This window comes from Bubalus kerabau, chromosome 2 (genome assembly GCF_029407905.1).
Source record: "Bubalus kerabau isolate K-KA32 ecotype Philippines breed swamp buffalo chromosome 2, PCC_UOA_SB_1v2, whole genome shotgun sequence".
Lineage (NCBI taxonomy): Eukaryota > Metazoa > Chordata > Mammalia > Artiodactyla > Bovidae > Bubalus > Bubalus kerabau.
The window spans coordinates 185,124,899-185,137,837 of record NC_073625.1 but is presented as its reverse complement, the minus strand read 5'-3'; the positions used below and the strand labels follow the sequence as shown (position 1 = coordinate 185,137,837).

General features: G+C 41.1%; 1 protein-coding gene across 1 annotated transcript in view; it reads left to right on the top strand.

Annotated features, from left to right (window-relative positions):
- Window positions 1–45: 45 nt before the first annotated feature.
- NEK11 (NIMA related kinase 11) overlaps window positions 46–12,939 on the top strand; it is a 265,196-nt gene continuing 252,302 nt past the window's right edge. The window contains exons 1-3 of the mRNA XM_055569707.1: window positions 46–171; window positions 1,444–1,505; window positions 2,958–3,231. Of these exons, the coding sequence (XP_055425682.1) occupies window positions 3,062–3,231 (170 nt within the window). The 5' untranslated portion in view covers window positions 46–171; window positions 1,444–1,505; window positions 2,958–3,061. The remainder of the gene's footprint in view (window positions 172–1,443; window positions 1,506–2,957; window positions 3,232–12,939) is intronic.

Genomic DNA, 12,939 nt, shown 5'->3' with positions numbered 1-12,939 from the left:
GGCAACGGCGCCCAGCAGCCTCGCCCGACTTCCTAGTACGGCCCGCGCTGTCTCCTTGGCAACGGCCCCAGCAGTCTGGGTCTCTAGCTCGCCCGGCTTGGCAATCGAGGTGTGAGGCGGCGCCTCCGGACTCCGGGTTACTGGAGGGACCCTCGCCCTCCACCCGGAAAGGTACGGGGAGACTCCTCAGGGCGCGCGGGCGTTCCGGGAATGTGATGGTTTCAGGGCCGCCTCTCCGGGACTCCGAATCCGCTCCTCCTCGCTTCTATTGGCTCTTGACTTTCTGGACCTGCTCCAGCCCTGAGAGGATGTGTGGCTCGTGCCTCCTCCGTTTGTGTTAAGCTGCTTTGCTCAAATGTAAATTTAAAAAATTTAAGGCAAGAAATTATTCGTTTGACCTTAGGGTTAAAGTTTCCCTTAAGGTTAGATCCCTACTTAAGAATCTGGTGTCAAATCTGCTTCTTCTCCATTGTTGTTACTGAGCCGAGATTGATATAACTGCCAGCCATACAGTTCCACCCACCAAGAGTCAATGTGCAACTTTTAGACTCTTATCTCTCTTATCCCACCAAACACACTTTGGGTAGCAGCTGGTTTGCTGGGCATTTAGCTGCTCTGACAGACTGTGCCAGTCGCCGAGGACACAGAAAGAAGGTGTGCTCCTTGCGCTCAGGTTCCTTCATAGCATCTGTAAGGTGGGGGCAAGGGGACACTGATCAGTTCTCAGGTGGCTGTGCAGTCGCAAAGAGGAGACATGAAACCAGCGACCCAACGTGGGACTGGGGAGGGGGCGGCGGATTGCGACTGAGAGGCTGGGCTGGAGGGAGCTTAGTCTGGAGTCCTCTGTAGCGCTGGCCGCGTTGCTTAGACACTGCTGGGCTTAAATGCTCATTTACAAATGAGAGCTCCTGGGAAATTGGACTTCCTCAGAACTATTCTGACCTTCCCTAGGCCGGGACCTTTATCTCATCTCTCCAATAAAGAGGATTACTGAAAGGGTCTTTTCAGTTGAAAAGGTTATGAGTCCATGCACTTTTCTTAACAGCTTCATTTGGCCAGAAAGCATCACTTTTATGGGATCAGAAGCAAACAAAGATACACTGGGAGTCCTGTTCTCCAGTTGTTTTTTCATCAGTAGATTTCACTAATATTTTCTGTGATCTTGATAATCCCACGTAATAGCGGGATTTCCAGGTATGGGCCCCAGCTCTGAAGTTCCAGTCCAATGTGTTTTAGTATTGTCATGATCACCTAGCCACTTAGGTGATCTGCCTCCTCTTCCCCTCCCTCTCTTCCTTCTTTGCTTCCTGCCTTCTTTTCATCCTTCGCTGGTTACTAGTTTTCCTTCTCACCGGCATTAGGAAAAACTTAACTGATTAATACATTATTTCATGAAAGGAAGTGGTGTAAATAGACATTTCCTTGTTTATGTTGGATTCCAAGGATGTTTGTAATTGGCCACCACCATGATGAAGTCCGTTGGCCATATACCTCAAACTACACAGGTAACATTTTGTTTTCTCATTATGCACAATAGGTTTTTGTTTTATAGCTTTGGAATTGTTCTGACTCCAAGGACCAGTATTTAATTTAAAATCATGCTTTCTTAGCAATTTAAAATGAAACTCATTTTTCATAATTATTAGCAAAACATTTTCCATTTTGATGAAATAAAAGTGATTTTACCATGCACATACTCATATGAAACAGTCCCGCTTTTCATAATTCTGCTATGCATATATAGTTTATTGAGGAATTACAGCTTTACCGATAACAAATTTATATTCAGCGAATAAAAATACAATTTTAGATTTGAACTGCATTTGTGAAACTTGTTGTTTTCAATCCAGGGAGATTATTCTATCACAGTGTGTATAATAAAAAAAACTTCAGAAACTGGATCAGAATTTGCTTGGGATGGGAAAAAATTCATTTCAAATCCATATCCCTCTTCACATCTATAAAAACAAATGCAAATATCCTGGTTTAAAATCTACAGGAAAAAAAAAAATCAAACCAGCATCATGCTAATTTCTGGTTTAATTCTAACTCACCATTTGTTCTGAGAATGCAATGGCAGTACTGTTGGCAGGAAAATCCCATGGACGGAGGAGCCTGGTAGGCTGCAGTCCATGGGGTCGCTAAGAGTCAAACATGACTGAGTGACTTCACTTTCACTTTTTACTTTCATGCATTGGAGAAGGAAATGGCAGCCCACTCCCGTATTCTTGCCTGGAGAATCCCAGGGATGGGGGAGCCTGGTGGGCTGCTGTCTATGGGGTCACACAGAGTTGGACATGACTGAAGTGACTTAGCAGCAGCATCAGCAGCACCATTTGTTAGTCAAAATAGACATAAGGGACTTCCCAGGTGGTCCAGTGGTTAAACCTTCTCCTTCCAACACAGGGGGTGCAGGTTTGATCCTTGCTGCAGTAGCTAAGATCCCACATGCCTTGTGCCAACAAACTGAAAACATAAACAGAAGTAATATTGTAACAAATTCAATAAAGACTTTAAAAATGGCCCATATTAAAAAAAAATAAACATAAGGTGGAAAGAATTACATAAAACTTGATGGAGATGTGTATATTTTAGGGAATTATAAAGTTCTTTTATTTGGATGTTTTTTGAAAAGTAGGCAGGGAGTATAAAATCTTAAACAGATTGTTGATTAGAAAACATAGATACATCTCAAAACGCTGGGGAAATTTGACTGTTACTCAGTTTTGCCAAATTTAGCTATCTGAGGGAAGGCTCTGTTTTTGTGAAAGACTGCCTTATATTGGAATCTGCAGTATCTCTACCTTTTAACATTTTCTCAAGTAGTTAAAGTTAACCAACACTGGGTCATTCAATCCACTAATCAAGGAATCAGTATCACTATCAGAAACTTACATTTTTTGTTAGGAATAGTTCAGCACCTATTAGATCTGACCTCTGGATCTTTCCTCTTTAAGGCATTGACCAGTACTACTTGGATGCATTTGACCATCTCCTAGGAGACTTGAATGAGACTTGGAGTTTCTATAAGTAAACAAACAGTTCTCTCTTATTTGGAGCAATGCTGAAATTCCGAGAGGCTTCTAAGTGTGTGAGTGGATCAATAGCTGTTTCCACTTGTCCAAAGTCCTTGATTGCGAGAAGATACACGCTTCAACAGAAACTTGGCAGCGGAAGTTTTGGAACCGTCTATCTGGTGTCAGACAAGAAAGCCAAACAAGGTGAAGAATTGTAAGTAAAAAATATTTCATGCAAATCTTGAGTTGGCTGCTGTGTCTGTGCAGCTCTTATGAAATACTGTTTACTTTGCTCTTTGCATTAAAATAAGTATTTAATAAGAGATAGAAAAGCTCCTTGAATGGTGTCTTCAGATGAGATTGTTAAAGGCATTTCAGCCGGTGAGTATAATATAATGAGGTTCAGTTCAGTTCAGTTCAGTCAGTCGTGTCCGACTCTTTGCGACCCCATGGACCGCTGCACGCCAGGTCTCCCTGTCCATCACCAACTACTGGAGTTTACTGAAACTCATGTCCATTGAGTCGGTGATGCCATCCAGCTATTGCATCTTCTGTTGTCCCCTTCTCCTCCTGTCTTCAATCTTGCCTGGCATCAGGGTCTTTTCCAAGGAGTCAGTTCTTTGCATCAGGTGGCCAAAGTATTGGAATTTCAGCTTCGACATCAGTCCTCCCAGTGAACACTCAGGACCGATCTCCTTTAGGACGGACTGGTTGGATCTCCTTGCAGTTCAAGGGACTCTCAAGAGTCTTCAACACCACAGTTCAAAAGCATCAATTCTTTGGAGCTCAGCTTTCTTTATAGTCCAGCTCTCACACCCATACATGACTACTGGAAAAACCATAGCCTTGACTACATGGACCTTTGTTGGCAAAGTAATGTCTCTACTTTTTAACATGCCGTCTAGGTTGGTCATAACTTTCCTTCCAAGGAGTAAGCGTCTTTTAATTTCATGGCTGCAGTCACCATCTGCAGTGATTTTGGAGCCCCCAAAAATAAAGTCAGCCACTGTTTCCACTGTTTCCCCATCTATTGGCCATGAAATGATGGGACCAGATGCCATGATCTTAGTTTTCTGAATGTTGAGCTTTAAGCCAACTTTTTTACTCTTCTCTTTCACTTTCATCAAGAGGCTCTTTAGTTCTTCTTTGCTTTCTGCCATAAGTGTGGTATCATCTGCGTATCTGAGGTTATTGATATTTCTTCTGGCAGTCTTGATTCCAGCTTGTGCTTCATCCAGCCTAACATTTCTCATGATGTATTCTGCATGTAAGTTAAATAAGCAGGGTGACAATACACAGCCTTGACGTACTCCTTTTCCTATTTGGAGCCAGTCTATTGTTCCATGTCCAGTTCTAACTGTTGCTTTCTGACCTGCATACAGATTTCTCAAGAGACAGGTCAGGTGGTCTGGTATGGGGTAGATTATATGAAAGTAAGATTTTTATGCATACCAAAGTCTCAGTAACAGCCTTGCTTCTGCTTAACTTGATTGGGATTTGAATAAGAAAATAAAAATTGTTTATAAAGACTGCATTTTTAGAAGGCTGAGAAGACTGAGTACTGAAGAATTGATGCTTTCCAACTATGATGCTTTAGAAGACTCTTGAGAGTCTTTTGGACAGCAAGGAGATCAAACCAGTCAATCCTGAAGAAAATGTAGAAATGTCATGAAATGCAAATGGATGGTAATTCACATTTGAGGTAAATAGAGTGTACTGAAAGTGAGTGAAAGTCACTCAGTCGTGTCCAACTCTTTGTGACCCCATTGGCTAGTGCATGGAATTCTCCAGGTCAGAATATGGAATGGATAGACTTTCTCTTCTTCAGGGCATCTTCCCACCCAGTGGGAAGAACCCAGGTCTCCTGCATTGCAGGTGGATTCTTTACCAGCTGAACCACAAGTGAAGGAAATATAACATTGACTTTTTTTGGCTTTTTTCCAAGGAGGAGTTGTTCAAAGTCTGTAGTCATACAGCCCTCAAAGTAGACATTTAAACCAAACAGAGGTTCCCATCTCAAGTTATCTTGTATTTATGATGCACATGTTACTTTTTTCCTTTTGATTTTAATTGAACCCTATAAACTTTCATGGTAGAGAAAACCTGTTAATGCTATTGGACAGTACATCTCTTACAAATAAGGATGAATCTTCATTTTTAGCTTAAAGTTGTTTGAATTTGCTGCAGTAAAAACTTAGTTGGAACTGAAAATAAGAAACGTGTACATCAGAAACACAGGAGGAAAAGAAAGGAGAAGGAAGAGTGATCCGAGAAATTAGCCCTTAACTTGAGAAGAACAAAGTTCCATCCCGTAATCTATCTTAGAGGTTTTGATGCTACTCTGAATTCTTCCAGCTTTTGCCCATTGGTTTAAAATCAGTGTGATAAACTTCTTTCTACTTCTTAATATGCAATATAAGCTATAAAAGTAATTGTTACACTGATACTACTGTTTTATTTTTTAAAAAATCAACCTTTTAAATGGTCTATATGTCCAGAATTTTTAAAAGTAAGTATCTAGACTTAATAATTTTTGATGAACTCCTATGTGAAGAATGGGAACAGTGCTTGCACTTTTCTGGTGTCCTTAGAACATGCTTTATGACTCCAAACAATAATTTTTTACCTTAAATACTAGAAATACCCAAGACATTTAGAACAGGATGATAAATTTATGAAAATTATTAACTCTTTATGGAGACATTAAGAGTAGACCTAAATCTGACCCAAGAGTTAAAAAATCACAGTGTAAAGAATGTATACAATTTTAGTTTCTTCAACTAATGAGAAATGTAAAGAATTTTAGAGTTAACAGGAGGCCTAAAAAGTTGTATGAAGACTAAACTTGAACATTTCAAACTTGAGATAATGGGTAATAATGGGTCTGTGTATGTGTGTAAGTGTGTAGGGAAGTGGAGAGGAGATTGGGAGAGAAGAGGGGGCTGGGGACGATTGGGTGGGAAGTGATTTGTTAGTGACCTTGGCAGTACCTGAACTTAAGATTTATGACTTGAGCTGAAGAAAGCCTGGATGTGTAGAATGAATTCGACAGTGAGGATAACTGACAAATCATTTAATAGGGAAGATCTAGTCCAGAATCTCTCAGACAGGAATCATTCATCATCAGAATCTCTACAACATATTATATACTGGTCATAATCACTTTATATACGTTTGGTTTGGCCTGCAGAGTCGTTTCTTTTAAAATCTAAATTAGCTGCCAGTATTTAAAAATGGGCAGCTCTCCTAACAACTCTCCTAAAGTTGAGCTTTTCATCTTCTCTTGAAAAAAAATTAGAAGATTTGATCATATTTGCTAATGCTGCTGCCTGTATAGCCAGTGCAGACTGAAGCTGCAGGCAGTGGCCTTCTTTAGGCAGATCCTAGAGTCCTCTCCAGTTAGCTACATTCTTGCCCCTTCTTACTGTCTCTTACACTTTCCACTATTTGCCTGCTTTTGTAGACATTTGACTTTCAGTTCAGTTCAGTTCAGTCGCTCAGTCGTGTCCGACTCTTTGAGACCCCATGAATCACAGCACACCAGGCCTCCCTGTCCATCACCAACTCCCGGGGTCCACCCAAACCCATGTCCATCGAGTCGGTGATGCCATCCAGCCATCTCATTCTCTGTCATCCCCCTTTCCTCCTGCCCCCAATCCCTCCCAGCATCAGAGTCTTTTCCAATGAGTCAACTCATCACATGAGGTGGCCAAAGTACTGGAGTTTCAGCTTTAGCATCATTCCTTCCAAAGAACACCCAGGGCTGATCTCCTTCAGAATGGACTGGTTGGATCTCCTTGCAGTCCAAGGGACTCTCAAGAGTCTTCTCCAACACCACAGTTCAAAAGCATCAATTCTTCAGTGCTCAGCTTTCTTCACAGTCCAACTCTCGCATCCATACATGACCACTGGAAAAACCATAGCCTTGACTAGACGGACCTTTGTTGGCAAAGTAATGTCTCTGCTTTTCAATATGCTATCTAGCTTGGTCATAACGTTTCTTCCAAGGAGTAAGCGTCTTTTAATTTCATAGCTGCAATCACCATCTGCAGTGATGTTGGAGCCCAAAAAAATAAAGTCTGACACTGTTTCCACTGTTTCCCCATCTATTTCCCATGAAGTGATGGGACCAGATGCCATGATCTTTGTTTTCTGAATGTTGAGCTTTAAGCCAACTTTTTCACTGTTCTCTTTCACTTTCATCAACAGGCTTTTTAGTTCCTCTTTACTTTCTGCCATAAGGGTGGTGTCATCTGCATATCTGAGGTTATTGATATTTCTCCCAGAAATCTTGATTCCAGCTTGTGCTTCTTCCAGTCCAGTGTTTCTCATGATGTACTCTGCATATAAGTTAAATAAGCAGGGTGACAATATGCATCCTTGATGTACTCCTTTTCCTATTTGGAACCAGTCTGTTGTTCCATGTCTAGTTCTAACTGTTGCTTCCTGACCTGCATATAGGTTTCTCAAGAGGCAGGTCAGGTGGTCTGGTATTCCCATCTCTTTCAGAATTTTCCACAGTTTATTGTGATCCACACAGTCAAAGGCTTTGGTATAGTCAATAAAGCAGAAATAGATGTTTCTCTGGAACTCTCTTGCTTTTTCCATGATCCAGCGGATGTTGGCAATTTGATCTATAGTTCCTCTGCCTTTTCTAAAACCAGCCTGAACATCTGGAAGTTCACAGTTCACGTATTGCTGAAGCCTGGCTTGGAGAATTTTGAGCATTACTTTACTAGCATGTGAGATGAGTGCAATTGTGCGGTAGTCTGAACATTCTTTGGCATTGCTTTTCTTTGGGATTGGAATGAAAACTGACCTTTTCCAGTTCTGTGGCCACTGCTGAGTTTTCCGAATTTGCTGGCATATTGAATGCAGCACTTTCACAGCATCATCTTTCAGGACTTGAAACAGCTCAACTGGATTTCCATCACCTCCACTAGCTTTGTTCATAGTGATGCTTTCTAAGGCCCACTTGACTTCACATTCCAGAATGTCTGGCTCTCGGTGAGTGATCATACCATCATGATTATCTTGGTCATGAAGATCTTTTTTGCACAGTTCTTCTGTGTATTCTTACCACCGCTTCTTAATATCTTCTGCTTCTGTTAGGTCCATACCATTTCTGTCCTTTATCGAGCCCGTCTTTGACGTTTGACTTTAGAGCTGCTGAAATTATGAAAGATTGTGAATATGGCTGCTCATGGAGTGTTAGCATGCTCAAAGAAAGGCAGTGCAGTGTCATGGCTAAGTCCACAGGCCTTGAAGGTGAACAGATCAGTAAGTAAAGCTAGTCTTGTTCTTAACTGAGATTAAGATTATACAGGTTCCTAATCCGAGCTTCAGTTTTCTTAGACACCACCTGGTAACTGCAACTGGAAGTGAAAAAAAAGTGTTAGTCACTTAGTCGTGTCCAACTCTTTGCGACCCCATAGACTGTAGCCCACCAGGCTTCTCTGTCCTGGGATTTCCCAGGCAAGAATACTGGAGTGGGTTGCCATTTCCTTCTCCAGGAATTTTCCTGACCCAGGGATCAAACCCGGTCTCCTGCATTTCAGGCAGATTCTTTACCATCTGAGCCACCAGGGAAGCTCAACTGCAACTGGGACTCTCTAAGTAGAAGCTTTTCTTTTGCATTCCTCTTTCTTTCTTTCTCTTTTTCTCTTTGGCTGTGTCTTGTTGCTGGGCTTTGGTCTTCGTTGCTCAGCAGGCTTTTTCTAGTTGTGAGCAGAAGCTATTCTTTGCTGCAGTGCATTGATCTCTCATTGTGGTCGTTTCTCTTGTTGTGGAGCATGGGCTCTAGGCACGCATGCCTCAATAGTTGTGGCTTGCAGGCTCTAGAGTGTGGGCTCACTAGTTGTGGCACACAGGCTTTAGTTGCTCCTCAGCACGTGGCATATTCCTGGACTAGGATCAAACCCATGTACCCTGCATTGGCAGGTGGATTCTTAACCTCTGGGCCATCAGGGAAGCCCTTGCATTCCACTTTTAAGAGAGAAAAGTCTCCAAGCAAAGCTATTTGATATTAGGTGTGTGATCTTAGAAACTTCTAGAATCTTTCATGAGATCATAATGCTTCTGTTGTCATCTACTCTTTCCTGTCTCTATGGCTGTCTGAAAGAAACTGGTCCTCGGAATGCTGACCTTTTAGCTGTGTAGGGCAGCAGCTCACCATTGATTGTTGTTTTTAATGCACACATAGAGGCAGGAGACTAAGCCCATATTTTTACATCCTTTCCCGGGAGTGTTGACAGTTGTACCTTTGGTTTGTGATCAAACCACATTAACAAGCACCGCCCATTCTCCAGGCAGTTTTGTTAGATTATGTTTTTTATTCTGCTTTACATACTAGGTCATAAACATAGGAAATTGGTTTAGAGATGGGTAGAAAATACCTCCTAAAAAGATTTCTGTATTGTTATGAATGCTGTTCCCTTAACAGATCAGAGTAGATCTGACTTTCTTCATGTTTTCAGATACACTCCTAACTTTTTGAGTTGATAAGTAGAGGGTGTGGTATCTTTGGGTTCACAGGTGTCTCACTAAAGAATCTGCCTCCAATGCAGGAGATATAGGTTTGATCCCTGGGTCGGGAAGATCCCCTGGAGGAGAAAATGGCAACTCCTCCAGTATTCTTGCCTGGAAAATCCCATGGACAGTGGAGCCTGATGGGCTGCAGTCCATAGGGTCACAAAGAGTCAGACATGACTTAGCGTCAGCACGCATGCACACATGCATGCATAGTACCTTCAAATGCCAGCCTACTGCCTTGGTACCCGTAGTAAAGGAGTTATTTGACAGTCCATAAGCCTCACCTGGTTTGTAGGTCACTGTTAACAGTTCCTGTGAACTCTAGGTCCAGGAAATACGCACTTTAGATTTAATTAAAAAACTTTCTTAGATAGTTGCAATTTGTTACTGTGCCTCTTGAGGGCATCACTCTACCATCTACATTATTCATGAATTTGTGAATTTGAATTACAATGTAAATATCACATTCCTTTACATTTTTATTGACTTTCTGCATTTACTATGAGATTTTTTAAAAGACTGTGGGCATTATACTTGATTAATAAATGTTTGGAGAGAGGGGGGTTTTTTTGGGCATAGAAATATCTGGCATTCTTTTTTCGTTATCACAGTAGAATAAAATTAAGCTTAAAATGATTAGTGAATGAGATAGGGGATTTTACTTTATTATACTCTGTGTAATGAAATTCATAAAACAATATTTGGGAATATTTTCTTTCATAATAAATTACAGAAACTCTGGTCTAATGATAATGTGAAGGTGTGATAAAGTTAATGCATATTCCTAAAGTTTATTCCAATTCTGGCTCATAATTTTTGTTTTTTGTTAAGCTGTCAATTTTTTATTATACAAACCAAAGGTTTTGATAAGCTAGGAAGTTACTTTGATACTTAGAATAGTATGTATAATTTAATAGGAATCATGGGCCACAGTTGGTGAATTTCAACATTAATCTTATCAGCATAGAATGCTGGCTTTTAAAAAAACTTTTATCACATTTAAGATTCAGTGACATTATTATGTGGAGTTGATTTTGTGCTCTAGTCTTTTAGTTTGTCAACTCAAGCGTGTAATACAATTTATGTAATAAATCTTTGGCTTAGACCAAGAACCAGGAAGGAAACTGAAGCAATAGGATACAAGGTTCGGCCCTTAGGAACTTCCTTTCTAGAAGAGACGTAAAACAACCAGCAGCCAGTGCAGTTATTCAGCCTTTGCGTGGCAGGTTGCTCTTGGAGATGTGGGAATGGCCACTGCCCAGCTTCCTCTTAGCTACGTGAGGTCATTATTTTGCTGGTTCCTGTGCTTTATTTCAGAGCTTTCATTTTCTCCCCCTTTGGTTTTATCCATGAAAATATCTAAATATTTCCCTCCGTAACTGTGCACCTATACTTTGGTCTTCACCTGAATATGCTCAACATGGTTAACGTGGAAATGCCTTTTCTCTCCACAGGACATTTTTTCCCAGTATCAAGTCTGTTTAGTATGAGATGAGGATCCTAAATAGAAAAGGCCACCAAATCCTTGGAGAAGTGTCCCCAAGCCCACACAGCGAGGCCCAGGACCTTGCCTCCCAGGAAAGCTCTGGGGCCTGTATTAGAGTGGATATTTAAAAGCCTTAACAAGCATGTTTCCCTCCCAGCCATGGAAACAATATGGGAGAGATGGAGGCTGGAGGCTGCTGATAGAATTAGTCATATTGATAGCAAGAGCAGGGTGGTCTTAGACCTTGAGAATAAAGGAGGTGAAAAGTTATAAAGAGGCAATAAAAAGAAACCCAAAACAGTCCAGGTCCTTTATTGTAAAGCTAAAAAAATGGCTGTCCTTAGCCCAGTCCCTCCTGAGAATATCTCAGGCTTATAGCCCAGTTCCAAAGTGTTGTGTTGAGTTGTAACCACCAACAGGGGTAGGGCCAAGGGGGTCAGGGCTTTTGAAGGACAGAACCATGCTAAAGCCATCCCATTAAGATCCATTCCTCAGCTTTCATCTTAATACACCTAGAGATGATCAGTCTAGGTGAGGAACAAATTCAGATAAGATGACTCTAAATCATGATGCAGCTTCTTAATCCTAGGCTTAGAATGAATAAGCACCTCCTTTCATGTACCTCCCCACTATTTTCTGGGGTGAGTCTGGAGAAGCTGAATGTCTAATCAGAAGTGAAAGTATAACTAAAATGAAATAGGTGGAAGAATTGGACAGTTATTTGATTTAATCAGATGAAGGGTCTCTTCTTCATAATAGGGAACATTGTTCCCAGTGACTGTTTTCCTGGGAACCCTCAGAGCCAGTGTATGTCTCCTGAACACTCTAGAGGCACGTACTTACAGTTAACCCTTGGCTACCTTCTTTTCCAATATTGAAGGTAACATGCATACATTTTACAAAAATACATGTGTGCGTAAAGCAGGAAAATGATCTGTAATCCTGCCATCCAACTTCTGGTGTTTACTGTATCCACTGACAGACATTTATTCAGTCTTCAAGGAAACATGGCATTGGTCATAGTAGTTGCCTCAAAGATCGAGGACAAGGAGTGAAGGAGACTTATTTTCCACTTAACCATTTTTGTACATTTGGAATTTTGTACCATGTGAAAGCTTGAAAAAATCTTCATAATAAAGAAACTTGATATTCATTCAACAAATGTGGTGACCAGATTCTGGTATTCTTTGAAGTGGAAGTGAAAAACTGTTGTGCCTTTTTGTATCCTCAGAGATATTATATAATGACTATTTCAGTGTATCTTTTCTGTCAGTAGTATAAGTCTGGAACACTAATGAATAACCAAGCTTCAGTCACTGAGACGTGATGGGCATTCCATGCTTCAGTTGAAGAATATTTGAGCCAGTTCAGTTGGTAAAGAATCCACCTGCAATGCAGGAGACCCCGGTTCGATTTCTGGGTTGGGAAGATCCGCTGGAGAAGGGATAGGCTACCCACTCCAGTATTCTTGGGCTTCCCTTGTGGCTCAGCTGGTAAAGAATCCGCCTGCAATGCAGGAGACCTGGGTTTGATCCCTGGGTTGGGAAGATCCCCTGGAGAAGGGAAGGGCTACCCACTCCAGTATTCTGGCCTGGAGAATTCCATGGATTATATGGTCCATGGGGTTACAAAGAGTCGGACATGACTGAGTGACTTTCACTTTCACTTTCAGTGGATTATAGCCACTTTTGCTGAGATGCTCAATGTAATTAGAAAAAAAGGACTTCATCCATTTTCAAGTTTGTTTCCAACACACTGAGACATGGAGAAATCAGTTTTCTTATTATAAGGAATGAACTAAAAAGCCTCCCTTTCTGTGTGTATTTTTTCACTGTTTATGGAAAAGGGCATTATTTCCTCTTAGAAAATTAATAAATTGATTTTAGTAACCTGCTAGTGTCAAAA